The sequence below is a fragment of the Battus philenor genome, unplaced genomic scaffold (genome assembly GCF_028537555.1).
Source record: "Battus philenor isolate CCGP_79_NKW_IND1 unplaced genomic scaffold, ilBatPhil1.0.hap1 SCAF_7, whole genome shotgun sequence".
In the NCBI taxonomy this organism is placed as follows: Eukaryota; Metazoa; Arthropoda; class Insecta; order Lepidoptera; family Papilionidae; genus Battus; species Battus philenor.
In genome coordinates, this window is record NW_027181737.1 from 1,092,353 (window position 1) to 1,107,665 (window position 15,313).

Below are 15,313 nucleotides of genomic sequence, written 5' to 3' on the forward strand. Positions count from 1 at the left end.
CATCATTATCATTCCAGAAGTCGTCGACCGCTGGACATATGACTATCTTAAATATTTCCAATAAAAACAGAATAAAACAGCTTATATCCTATATTTTCTAACTATAGTAAAATAAATATTAAAATTGATACAATGACATTAATGCATGGTTTAAAAGTTTATTTATAAGTAGGTATAGATTTCCATTTCTCTCTTGTTCTCCCCTATATTTTTTATGTCATGGTCCTCTCTTACTTCTCTTTTTTTCCTCTTTCAATATCTTGTATTCCTTTTCTTACCTTTTCTTTCGTACATCGCCTTCTTTTCAGCATCCTACATTTACATTTTTTTTATTTTTGCTTTTAACATTTATTTGCCTTTGTTTAATATTAATATTATTTTACTTTCCTTATTTCTCCTTTTGTTGATATTTCAATTATACTCTTTTATTTATTAGCTCTTTTGTCACCTTACTACAGAAGACTAGATAAGTCTGGCGACCATAATAGATACATTTGTAATCAACCTGCATGCACACTTTGTGGATGGATTTCTACGCTTTGTTTGCCGATCCGTGGTCACCAATTTTAATCCTTTGCACTTGGAATGCCAGGCATTGCTGGCATTAGGTTCTATTTCGGCAATTCGAAATGCAGACATGGCATGAAAAAGATGAGACCGGGCGTAATCTAATATATAAAACTCTCGTGTCACGGTGTTCGAACTTGAACTCCTCCGAAACGGCTTGACCGATTTTTACCAAATTTTACATGCGTATTCAGTATGTCTGAGAATCGGCTACTATCTATTTTCTATACCCCTAAGTGATAAAGGTTGTTCACACTTAAAATTTTTTTTTAATTTTTTTAACGAAATTTTTTGTTTTTATTTTTTTATGATACAGCATACAAGAATACATACAACGATAAATATTCACCCCTCTACGATCAACCCTTATTTTTTATTTGTAAATTAAAATATCAATTTTTTTTGCAAAACAACGTTTGCGGGATCAGCTAGTAAAACTATAAAACGAGCGATACGAAACGAAAAAGGTCCTTTTTTGTAGTTTTTCTTATTGGGTAATTAGGTTGGGTGTAATAAAGTACAGATGTTGATGAATATAAAAGTGAGCAGGTCAATATTATTACTATTTGTTTTTGTCTTTGTAACAATGGATAAGAAAAAACAGAAAGTGGTTAAATATGTAGAATTTCAAAGTGATTCTGATAAGTATATCTGTGATATGAACACTGAATTGAACAATTTATTGAAATATAAAAATTTTCATAGTGTGTATTCAAATGAAGTAAAATAAAATTTAGAAAAATTTATACAGGAAACTGTTTTTATTGGTAACAGACTAGATAACTTATAACATAAGTAAGAAAAGGACCAATATTTAGCCACTTCCGCACATGCAGTGGTAGTCGTGCAACAAATTGCACCGCCCGCCAGCCCGCTGATAAATGCGTATGCGGCAAACAATGCGAATCACACAACCGCCACCGCCAAATTACTCAACACGTGTTTCACAGAGTCTCTGTGTTTGGCCCTAATCGGTGTAACATAACTCCTGAAGATGCCCCGTGGACCCCTCCACCTGTCCTTTTCTTACTTAGGATGGACTTCCGCGAGGTAACGCCTGATTCCATTAAATACTTTTAAATAATATATTACTCAATTTTTTCATGATAAACATATACATGTCATTATCGAGTTGTAAATGTGAGTAAGTAAATGTGAAAATAACCTCAGAGTGCAAAGGGTTAAATATAACTGTATATGTTATTTCAAGTTTAATTTTTAAGTTGTCAACTTACCGGCTAAGTCTGTAAACAATCGATGGTATGCTTTTGAAATGGTATTGTTTGATAATGCCATTTTAACCGTGTTTGTTTCCGGTATAGCGTTCACTTCCGCTGTATCATCAGCTCTCTCGCATTGCTAAACCTTCCGATGTTATCTGAAAACAAATGAATGTATTAATAAAATAAATACATGTAAAAAACTTTTAAGTTAAACGGTTTTTTGATACCCATATTGTGGTGGTTGTGGAAAAATATTTACCTAGTCCGCCATATTGGAACGGCGTCCATCTTGAATTTTAAATTTTGACATAATCATCGTGTTTTAGTAGTGTAGCCCTTTCATACCCATATTGAGGGAGTTAAGGAAAAATACGTAATCCGCCATTTTGTATCGGCGGCCATCTTAGATTTATAATGTTATTGATTTTATTATATTGTATTGTCATCTAAATTAAATGTGTGTACCAAATTTCAGATCAATCTGACAACGGGAAGGTGCTTAAATTTCAATTTCTAATTTTGATCCAAATAAATTCCGTACGGGTCGAACTAAATAAAACCGTTTAATATCAAACTTTTGCGTTTCGCGAAAATACTTTTTTATTTAAATAAAAAGATTTTGTTTTTTTTTTTCGGAATTTCTATAGATTCATTAACAATCCGTAAGGGGTTAATAGTGGATCGTTATAAATGTATTGATTATATGTAAAAAAGTTATCATTAATTAAATTTAGATTATTAAATAAATATATTTACAAAAGTGAACTATTGTATGTCGACCGTTAATACATGCATTATTGTGCATGGGAAGAGCTAAGAATAGTAATTTTTTTGTCCCCGTTTTTGGGCGGCATATATGAGAATATATTTCACAGACTTTTTTATTTTCATTTACATCTTTTATCTTTTACATTATCTTTCTTATATTCGCTACGTTCTTTTACGTTACCTTATTCAATTCCAAAATACAACTTTTAATTTTCTTTTAATTCTCTTTATATTTTTACTCGTTTAATTTTTGTTTATTATAATATTTTACATTGCAAAAGAGCAGTAAATTGGACAAGGAGTCTATACACAAATTTTTCATAACAAGATACTTAGATAAGTGACAGCTCAAGTTGAGGTCACTCTATGGAGCCTTAACCGAGCTCTGAGAGCTCGACAGCCTCCGGTAAAACCCCGAAAAGCCTTGATCTTTGCTTTAAAATAAACCTTTTAGTCTAGGCACAACCTGCGGCCTGTCACCTCTGCAAATACCTCTGGGGCACTAGTCAGTCTTGTAAATATGTATAAACATATATGGCGTTTTGTTTTGTATTGCGTTTCCTGTGTTTTTTACCTCGTTTTTACACAATAAGCCGTTTTGCTAGGACGTAAAAAGAAAATGTCTTCTTGGCCTTTTGTCGAACTTCGAAGTTTACAGTGTAATAGTACTTGAGATCTATATATATATATATATGTAGATATCAAGTAATATTACACCGAAATATATATATATATAAATACATATATATATATATATATATATTGTACTTGAACTCCTCTGAAACGGCTTGATCGATTTTTACCAAATTTTATATGCGTATTTAGTAGGTCTGAGAATCGGCTACTATCTATTTTTCATACCCCTAAGTGATAAGGGTTGTTCACGCTTAAAAATTTTTTTTTATTTTTTTGACGAAATTATTTGTTTTTATTTTTTTATGATACAACATACAAAAATACACACAACCCTAAATTTTCACCCCTCTACGATCAACCCTTATTTTTAAATTGAAAATTAAAAATATTTTTTTGCAAAACAACGTTTGAGGGATCAGATAGTATATATATGGAAATCTGAAGCTACAGTTGGTGGAGTACACAGTATATATGTGAAATTGACAAGAAATAAAGACGGCTGTTCCGAACGAGAGTGTATGGTCAATATATATATATATATTGACCATACACAATCGATATAGGAGGAAAATCCGCAGAAGAACTAAGATAACCGACATAGCTCGAAGAATTGTTTGTCTGAAATGGCAGTTAGAGCAGAAAGGTTCTAGTGTTGAGCTGGTTGTAGACAGTGCCTTGCAATACGCGTCTATCAGCTGATATGATGATCAAATATAACACAAGATAAATAAGATCATCACACATCACATTAATCATCAATTCAGTAAGATGTTCACAGCTGGAAATAAGTATCCCAGATTGATTTTCAACAAGATACTTTTAGCGTGCATCTATCGTCTACCTAATATTTAATTATTAATAAACAATATCTATGATTTTAAATATAATTTACCTTTGTTATTCATTTATAATTTCACAAAATCACTCACACTACAAAAAAACACTAAGACTCGTTCAAAATAAGTAGTAAAAAGGTTACAAATAAATTGAATGCGAGTACTCGTAATTATTAGATTGTAAAAATAATTAGATGCTTCAATTAAAATACGTGTTAAGGAGTGTAGAACAATGAATGTACTTAATAGCATCTTTAGAGAAACGTCGCAATTGAACCTTCATAACTTGTTTTGAGTCCTTGATTTGTATCACAGATAAAAAAACTTAGTTTTTTTTATTACAATCACAAACGGAATTGCCGGAACGTTTAATATTACAAACAACTATGCAAGTATGTAACAAAATTAATTTGTTTAAGATTGTACTAAATGTATTAAACTTATTTCATGTCAAATACCCAGTCTAGTCATAAATTCTGTTACTGGCTGTTTACATACATTAAAAAGAAACATTAATTTGAATTTCGAACACTAGCTTCTACGTTAAAAAATAGATACTTTCCCGCCATTATTTAATGTTCTTTGTTTAATTTTTTTTTTTGAAAATGGAGTGGGATCACTAAAGAGAATAGGGTTGCAATAATTGCACTGTACAAAGTAAGGAGCCAACCAATTTTTGATACATCAGCCAAAGTGTACTGCCAACAAAACCATATTCAAAAACGAAGTGTGGACAATAAAACATGATTCATTTTCGGGTCATAAGGCGCACGATATCCAAATTTGGTTTAAGCTAAATGTTCCAGACTTAAAGGCTGATTATCGGCCTTCGGCTAGTCGTCGGACTTAACCCTTTGGACTATAGATTGTGGTCAGTGCTAAAGGACATGGCCTGCTCTAAGCGTCACTTAAATATTGAGTTGGTGAAGAAATCTTTGGAGGCATCATTCGAAGCAGCAGTGACAAAGTTTCTAATGGAAACCATTCGTATACCAACGAATGGTCTGACTGTTTAAAAGCGTGCATTAAAGCTAAGGGTGGACAATTTAAATAACTAGTTTAGTACATTAACATATCTTTTTTCACTCTACATAATCTAATATATAAAATTCTCGTGTCACGGTGTTCGAACTTGAACTCCTCTGAAACGGCTTGACCGATTTTTACCAAATTTTACATGCGTATTCAGTATGTCTGAGAATCGGCTACTATCTATTTTCCATACCCCTAAGTGATAAGGGTGGTCCACCCCTAAATTTTATTTTTAATTTTTTAGACAATTTTTTTGGTTTTAATTTTATTATGATACAACATACCAAAATACATACAAACCTAAATTTTCACCCCTGTACGATCAACCCTTATCTTACATTTGTTAATTAAAAACTTTAATTTTTTTTGCAAAACAACGTTTGCGGGATCAGCTAGTAGTACTATAAAATGAAATATTTTTTTTTAGAAATTATCGGATATTTTCTCTGTAACTGTAACGCTCTCTCAATCCAATGCGTGAGAAATTTCCTTAAATTCTAACTTACTTATACTTAATTGATGTTGATGCTGTCACCCCGGAGTCTTTTACAGCTTCATCGGAACTGAGTTCACGGAAGGTTCCATGAAATTAAAAATAAAACTAAAGCTAGATGCAGTTGTACGATGACGTTCGCACGTAGTAAACCGCTCTACCCGAGTAGAGCTGTGTAATGTTGATGTTGTGTATATGCTTCAGACAGGGTGGACCACAGGCGAGCCAAGGATGGATCCGGATCCAAACTCGGTTCGCCCACGCTGTTCGCGTTTAGTGTTAGACTAGGTACCTTAAAACAGGTGTTGTGGTATGAAAAATTCTTAGCCTACCTATACTTGTTTAAAGGAATATTTCTACCAAATTTCAAGTCTATAATCTTCACAGTTCTAGAAATATCGTGATGAATCACTACATAGGTGGAAATATATCAGTGATTCCCAAAGTGGTCTATATCGACCCTTAGGGGTCTATGACAACCTGCAAGGGATCTACGTCAGCAAAAAAAATTTTGGGGGTCCACGATAGTGGATCTCAACACATACACTGATAGTACCTATTTACTTACATCATACTATCTTATAATATCAAAATATTTATATTATTTATAAAAGTACCTATGAAGTAAAAAAAATATTATCTATGTTTATAAAATTGTGATAGTTGTAGGATGTTGGTATTCGCTTTGTGGTCGCAATACATTTTGAACTTGTAAAAACCTGAGAGTCGCAGTCTCAGAGCTTCGCTACCTTGCACTGACTTTAATTCGTCACTCTATAAATACGAATGTGGGACAAACAAATAAATTTACAGGAAATCAATATCAGGTAAGTAGGGGGTCTAACCAACACGGAAAAACATGGCAAGGGGTCCACGACACAAAAGTTTGGGGAACTCTGAAATATATTATACATCGCAAATAAAAGTAAAAGATTTTTCAACAATCAATCACCTGTTTAAAGTGATCAGTTCTAGATTGATGATGATGGATAAATCGTTTTAAATGTCATAAATATACCTAGTAACCAGTAATATGATCTTTGTACACCGGAACAATATAACGGAATGATAATTGTATTAAAGTTATATAGCATTAGACCATGACGAACTTTCACCACCTTTCTAATTTGACCTTTGTCCTGTGATACTTATTTTCAATATCCTTCGCTTGTAATTGACTTTGGATGTACGGAGAATTATTAGAATCACCTATGTGGTTCTAAAAAAATTAATTAACATTAAAATTGACTGTCAATCTGCAAATTAAACTTAACCATGTTTTGCCGCGTAGTTTTCTGAATAACAAAGTAACTTTCAACTTGCTTGCACCAACTATGGTTATCACTCTATAATGCTATATTAAAATATAGATATGTATAACAACAATATATCTTAAACTAAGCTAGGCACATATACTTTATAATTACGGAAGTATGCGAAAGCGTATTTTAGTTTAAAAAAAAAGGCTTTGATGAAAACCGCGGAATTTTAGCCTGTAGAATTCCCATGCGGGATTTCCCCGAAAAAAAAAAGGTATATTTACATTTATACATAATATTTCATTATTAATCACAGTATAAATTAGTCTGAATTCTACTCTATGAACTTCCAGTTTCACAGGTTGAATGATGCTCATCATCCACGAGGGTAAGGGGCTAAAGAATGAGGTCATCGTTATCCGTCGACCAACATCCTTGGGCTGTATAACAATGACTATAATATTGCGGTAGCAATATCACGTCACACGAACTCGTGTGTGTGTTGCACGGATGAGATTCAAGATGCGATCGCAAGATAAGTTACATCTCTAACATTATATTTTTTCTTCCAGGACTCTGACTTCTCTAACAGAGTCATCTAGCAAGGAAGTCAGGAAACTGCACCAAATTGACCATTAAAAAAGTAGTCTATAATTTTTTTTTTCATAAATTTCAAGTAAGTCTAATAAGACTTCTGTTTGTGTATAGCTTCATAAATTGTTTTTTTTTTATCTGTGGAAGCAAGCACTGTCAACTTTCATTAAAAAAAAATGGATGACAGGTTATAATAAATTGCAATTAAAAATCTATTTCAATAGAATATAGTTTATCTGTTAAATTTGCCAGTGTCTAGTTCCTCTTAAAAATAAAAAAATGTATATGGGACGTCCATAGTATATTTACAAGGCACCGTGAAATGGCTGTACCAAAGTTTCGACTGCAAAAGTCTAATTTATTAAAAAAAAAAACAGAATTAGCTTTTTTCCACAGAGCGTTATTGGACTACCATTAATAAAATTCAAAATGCATATTAAAATTAAATTGAAGGGAAAAAAAGGATTATTATTTAATAAGCAAATATTTAAATGATAAGAATACTCGGCAGTGATGTTGCCTGAATATTTTGACGTCATTTCTAGGCTATGTCTGATAAAATGTACATGTATAAATCTGTGTTAAACTTTATTAAAAGTTATGTTATAGAGTTTCTTCCTGCTTCTTCTTCACAACTATAACACTACGCGAAACAGAGTAATATTGAAAAGACGAATTTAATCTTTTAACCTAATATCTTTACTAATTTATAAATAAGTTGAAACATTATTATAAGCTTTAACAATAAAAAAAAAAAAAATATATATATATATATATATATATGTGTGTGTGTGTGTGTGTGTGTATATCTATATCACAATACCCGCGAACTCAGCCGCGTGATATTTAACAAAAATATTATTTAGTATATTCTTTGACATGTAAGATCTTTTCTGAAATAAATTTAGCCTAGGTTATTATATAACATTACCTACTTGCCAGTATGAATCAAATCGGTAGTATCAGTATAAGTTAAATCAAAATCGGTCCAACCATTTCAGAGATTAGCCGGAAAAAACACTCACAGATAAAAATAAAAAAGTCATTTTACTATATGTACCGTATATATATTCACGCGCATGTAGCAAAAAGCGTTTATTTTAAATTTACAAACAAACATTCCAAATTTATTTATTTGTATATATGTATAGATTAGCTGAACTGGCCGACGAAGTTCTTTCGACGTGAAAGTCAAACAGATTTCAGGTTCTCAAAATCACAAAAAATTATTAAGTACACTTAAATCATCACCAAAAAATTATTAAGTTTACTTAAAAATTAAAAAATAAAAAAAAAAATTAAACAATAAAAAGAAAGTCCTGGCTTATGTTTGTTTAATATCAATTTAGCTAATAGATGAATATATTTTTTTAATATTTATTTACTTATTCCAGATCTTAATCCAATAACCAAAAATATAAAAATTGGACCAGCCGTTCTAAAGTTATATAATAATTTATTAATATATAAATAACATCATTTATAAAAAAATATATTAATTATAATTAAAATTTCATCAAGAATAAAAATGTAATAACAATCATAAACAGAGTTAAAATTGAATTTAATAAAAAAAACGTTTATTGGTAATATTATTTACGTATAAATTATTTAAAGCATAATGTATAAAGTAAATCAATTAAAAAATATTTAAAATATATTCTCTAATAATAATTTTTAGTAGACGTACGAAAATCAATACTAAATATGGGACATCTCAATATATAAAAAGCAACTGCCATTGATGTTTTAAATAAATAATAACTTACATGAATCGTCGCCTTTATACACATAATTCTAAAATGGAAGACATATTACACTTATAAAATAGTTTAATACTCTGTTATAACATCTGGATTTTACATTTATAGTTAGATTGTGAAGATAACATTATTACTAGCACATTGAACACGTGTTTTCAGAGCGCGTGCGCCCGCCGCACTGCTTTTCGGCAATCCCGGAGTCGACGCCATGTTTCAGACGCCATTTTTATTATTCGCGGCGGTAACATAGGATAGACATGAAAATATTTGTGGCGACATTTTTTAATTATTTAATCTTTGTAGCGCAGACATTAAGATTCCGTGCCTCTGTTTTTAAAGTAACATAACATTTCCTTGTATTTTATTTGTCCACAATTCTATATATGACAATGTTTACAAAGCCAATTTATTCGTATTTTAAACTATTTCTATTTGTAAATGTAATAAAGTTGTTCCTTAACACGACGAAGAATATTGTAATAAATTCAATTATTATTAGTTTTAAAATAATTAAACGACATTGTCAGTTTAACCTTCGTGACTTGTTGTTGCATTCATTAATATATTATATTATATATTTAAAAAATCTTCCTTAGCTATTTACGTTTAACTTAAAATATATATAAAAATACGTAAACCTGTGTTCTAGTAAAAGAAATATAATACACACACACACACACACACACACATATATATATATATATATATATATATATATATATATATATATATGTATATATATATATAGAGAGAGAGAGTGGCAATGACGTTACATTTTAGATAAATTAGTTTTTCAGGCTTTTTTAATTTTTATTTCCAAACTCCTACTTTCCTTCATAATATCTTTTATGCCTTTCTGTTGCTCCTTCACATGTTCTATATTTCTTAGTTTGCAAATCTTCTTTCATATTTCTTTTTATATATTACATTTTATATATCACATTTTATCTAGTTTTACAATTAATTTGCCTGTATTGCATTCAACATGATTTTATCGCAGTTTTGTTTATTTCCTGCGAGTCTTATCGAACCTTAGAATCTTTCGTGGAGTCTTGTTGTACAAATGATTATTTTTAATATAAATTATGAAGGGAAAACTTATCCGTACCTTTTACTTTTTGGGGCGCCGATTGCAAGCTTAAACTCCAGATTTGTAAAACAAAAACCAAAGGCCAAATGAAATTTCAGTCGATAAGGATTTTAAAAATCTAATTCGTAAAAAATGAGAGTACAATATTGCACGTCGACCTTTGGAAAGAGACAATCGGCAATTCGTAGAGCATTATCTCTGTCGCACATCTGACAAAACGTAACATAGGTTGTGTGAGACAGAGATAATTCTCTACGAAGCCAAAATTAGCCGATTGTCTCTTTCCAAAGGTCGATGTGCAATATTTATCGCCGGGTATTGTACATCTATTGTACACTAAACAGGCGATGCAGATTATGATCACTTATCCTCGCTTTGGTACAAGTCTTGTGTTCTAAATTTGAAAATATTAAAAAAAAAACTTAGTAGGATACTGTTCTATTGAGAAAATAAATGTGTATTAGTGACAAAAATTGTAATCCTGTAGTCTTTATTCTGAAGGACAATGTATAGTCAAAGTATATATCCTCCTCTATATATATCTCCTCGATACACGGGGCCTTGTTTTCTGAAAGCTTCATAAGGCTTTAATTTAAACGACATCTTTAGCGGCCTACTAGTACGTCCACAGCTGGACACAGGCCTCGCCTTATGATTTTTTTTTGATGGCCCCCGCCATTGGGGGCCTCTCGTACCCCTAACTTTTTGGGATCAGGGACTTTATCATAATTTTTTTTTTCAATCTTTTCTTTATTTATCACTCTCTTTCACGCGTCACAATATCTTTCGTTTTGCTCTCTTATACTTTCTTTCTTTCCTCGCCTTTCTTCCATCATCTTCTTACTCTAAGGTGACTAGGTACATTTTATTTATTTTCATTCTTTAATTTTATCTTACATTTATTTCATCTTTTTTTACACATTTACTTTACTTTCTTAATTCTTTAGTACAAATTTATTTTTCTATTTCTTATTATTAGTTAACAATTTATTTTGTGCAGAGTTTATTAAGTACCTTATTCTGTACAGTTTTATTTCTTTCAACCGTATCACTCGCCACCCCACGAGCGACCTCGCCTTATAATAGGATCGCTTGGAAGCGGCCATCATTCAACGTCTTCTAACTTACAAAGTCATCTGTCTACCTTGTGAGTGGAGGCCTTCGCTGCGGTAGCTGGTCTGTGTTCTTCAGATGGTTAATTTACCTATTGCCACTTCAACCAACAGTTCTAATTTTACCAATACCTTTGAATTTGTTGGTTGTTTTATTCTACGGATCTTTTTATTTCTGTTTCCTGAAAGCAGTCTTCTCCATGAGATACTAAGTTGGCCTGCTTATACGATGTTATAACTTAAGTACTAAGTAAAGAACTAAGTTGAATCCTTTCAAGTAGTTCACAGACTAAATACTGGTTTATTAATAAAAAACGAAACACATTAAAAAGTATAAAGAAAGGGACTTTTTCTTTCGACGGATGACCGTGAACACGCCTCGTGTTCCGCCGAAATCGAAAGCAGAGCGGTCATTACCCTCCTTAACGTATTATTAAGAAATATTTACAATACCACTTGTCACGTGTATACATATATATCGCAATGTAAACATTTCATTCACATCTTAGTTAATACAAATAATAACCAGTGTAACTTGAACTATGTCGCACCTTGAAAGGTTATGCAAAAATCGTATAATAGAGCTCTGGCTTCCTGGTGATTATTTACAAAAATCATGATTTTTTGCGGTCTATGAAGACCGTATGTGGTGGTAATAGAGATGGTATTCGCTTGTTCCGACGTGTAGCGACCATTTCGCCATCGTCTCGCTTCGCTGACTGTCCTAAATACCGCACTCGAGAGATCCGTTCAGAAATCCCTTCTTACTCTCGCCGTCTGACGTTTCTTGCAAAACGTGCGAGTGCGTAATTATAATCCACTAAGGGTTCCGCTTCCAGAAAGTTCGACAATGATTTTCAATTTCTGATTGCTTATTTCCACCTATTTCACTAACCCATGCAACCGTATAATTCAAAATTCGAACTCAATTTTTTTACTTCAAGATGAGTCTACTATCTTTTCTTATGAAATGTTACAAATCCGAGAAAAACAGGCGAAAGAAACTCCAAGGAACTTTGTATTTATATTAATTTATTTAAAATAGGAATTAAAATCGTCCTGTAGCGAATAAATTATTCCCAAAATGCTTCTATGAAGTCATTAACAAATTAAAGATTAATAGTCCTGTATATAGCGTAGAGGTATTGTTAAGAAGTTTAAAGTTATTTTACAATTTAAATCACGTGTGTTTTTAAGAGAAAAATATAAATAAATATAAACAGTGACACTAGCTTCTCAATATGTAAATGAAAATGTATTGTATGTTCATTAAAACGTTACCTATTTTCAGAGAAACTAAGACATACAATATAAATATAACAAATTATTTAATGGAATCAGGCGTTACCTTGCGGAACTCCATCCTAAGTAAGAAAAGGACCAATATTTAGCCACTTCCGCACATGCAGTGGCAGTCGTGCAACAAAGTGCACCGCCTGCCAGCCCGCTGATAAATGCGTATGCGGCAAACAATGCGAATCACACAACCGCTACCGCCAAATTACTCAACACGTGTTTCACCCCTCCACGGGGAATCTTCAGGAGTTATGTTACACCAATTAGTGCCAAACACAGAGACATATAATAAATTAATCGTACCTAAGACACCACTTCATTTAGACTCAATTCTTCACCGCTAAGCTATTACTGCTTATTTTCAGACACATACTAAGGAATTCAGTTTATGTCGTCAACATAATTTCAGGTGAAAGACGCCCTCTGTTGGATACAGGTCTTCCTCATAGTTTTCCAACAGAATCTATTATAAATGGCCTCCATCCAATTTTTTTTGAATTCAGAATGAGCTTTATTCATGAGAAATGAAAAATGGAAGACTAGATGTTACGTTAAAAAGAAATTGACATTACAATATTGTTATATCAGTGTTAAACTTATTATTAAAACTTGAAATCAATGTACTGTATTGAACAAGTAAGAAAAGGACCAATATTTAGCCACTTCCGCACATGTAGTGGTATATGCGGTAAACAATGCGAATAACACAACTGCCACTGCCATTTATCAGTGGGCTGGCGGGCGGTGCACTTTGTTGCACGACTACCACTGCATGTGCGGAAGTGGCTAAATATTGGTCCTTTTCTTACTTAGGATGGACTTCCGCAAGGTAACGCCTGATTCCATTAAATACTGTATTGAACAATTTATATTTGCCTAAACCCTACGTGATTTCTTCGAATTATCGTATGAAAAAAGATATATTTGACCGATTCTTAACAGTAAAAGATTTTAGAATTCAATATGATTTTGAAAAGAACATAGAGATATCTTCTCCTTCCACTCTTCAGCAGATGGATGCTCCCTGGCATATGCCTCCTCCAAAGTTCGCCACCATGACCGGTCCTGCGCTGTCTTCATCCAGCGACTTCTCGTAACTTTAACTATGTCGTCCGGTCTACCTAGTAAGGGGGTCTACCCACGCCTCGTCTACCTGCTCGTGGTCACCACTCCAAAACCTTTCGGAAGAACCAGGAACTATTGGTCTACCGCAATGCTTAATGTTCTAAGTATTCACTTTTATATATATATATATAAATATATATAAATATATATAAATATAAAGAAATATTTATATATATATATATATATTGTTTGAAATTAAATGAATCGCTCTACATGGCTAGTTGAGGGTCTGTGAATTTGTCAGAAGGGAATCACCCACGCCGCGTATTTTTTTTTTAAAGTAGTCCTCACTATTGGGATCCTTTCGTTCCCCTATCTTTGGAAGGACGGGGTCGTTTTTTGTTTTATTAATTTTTTTTCACTGTCCTTTTGATTTTTCATTCTCTACTATCATTCTTCACATAATCTATCGTTCCATTCTTTCTTTACACAATTCATTCTATCTAACTCTTTCGTTCACGTTCATTCATACATCGCCTTCTTATTTCTCTATTTTACAACTCTGTTTACATTATTTCTCTAGAACCTTCCAGCTCCATAGGCCATCGTTTATCACAGATATTTAATTCACTTAGATCAAGGATAGCTTGATTTAACTTACTGCATTTAAGTTTATTAAGTAATACAAGTACCGGGGCTTCCCCGACAATCACGACGGTAATTTGCACCGGAAGCGAGCACTGTGAAGTCTACGTTGTAATTAAGGCGTTTTAAGTTAGCGTATTTTTGTATAATTTGACTTTGGTCTTGTACATCATGCTAACAAACATTTTGATTTTATTTAATGAACGATTAAAATTTTTAAACTATGTACGAAGGGTAGAGAGGTCTAGCTATACCCCGTACTGAAATATAAAATTGACGCGGTTAAATTGACGGTAGTAAAATATATCCGTAGTTCTTTTACATCTACTTGAAATCATTATTATTCTTATACATTATTATTTCAGTCGCGGAAAGCCTATTCTGCCCCGTAGATATCCAATAGTATCTATTTGTAGTGACCTAGATCTAGATTCTTCCGACAACCTTAATAGAGGAAATTTCAAGAGTAATACCCTGTGTATTCGAGCAGGGCCATAAGGCAAGTAAGTGAAGTAGGTAAATATTGAAATAAAGAAAAATGTCGTGATTACCGATCCTAAGCTGCCCGTATAGAGCGACATCCCGCAACTTTAACTATTTCAAGTAAGAAAAGGACCAATATTTAGCCACTTCATGCAGTGGTAGTCGTGCAACAAAGTGCACCGCCCGCTGATAAATGCGTATGCGGCAAACAATGCGAATCACACAACCGCCACCGCCAAATTACTCACATGTCATGCCAAATACAAAGTGACACGGCACTAATCGGTGTAACATAACTCCTGAAGATGCCCCGTGGAGGAGTGAAACACGTGTTGAGTGATTTGGCGGTGGCGGTACACGTCTATCACTGCATGTGCGGAATTGGCTAAATATTGGTCCTTTTCTTACTTAGGATGGACTTCCGCAAGGTAACGCCTGATTCCATTAAATA

The 15,313-nt window shown here is 32.6% G+C and overlaps 1 protein-coding gene across 2 annotated transcripts in view; it reads right to left on the bottom strand.

Moving 5' to 3' along the window:
* Nucleotides 1–15,313, bottom strand: part of LOC137930948 (very long chain fatty acid elongase 7-like) — a 55,758-nt gene that overhangs the window by 11,855 nt on the left and 28,590 nt on the right. The window contains exons 1-2 of one of the 2 annotated variants that reach the window (XM_068774320.1): nucleotides 9,178–9,278; nucleotides 1,803–1,945 (exon numbers count right to left, since the gene is read on the bottom strand). In XM_068774320.1, the coding sequence (XP_068630421.1) occupies nucleotides 1,803–1,863 (61 nt within the window). In that variant the 5' untranslated portion in view covers nucleotides 1,864–1,945; nucleotides 9,178–9,278. Of the gene's footprint in view, nucleotides 1–1,802; nucleotides 1,946–9,177; nucleotides 9,279–15,313 lie in introns of those variants that run through there. The other variant, XM_068774319.1, reaches the window with a different exon arrangement.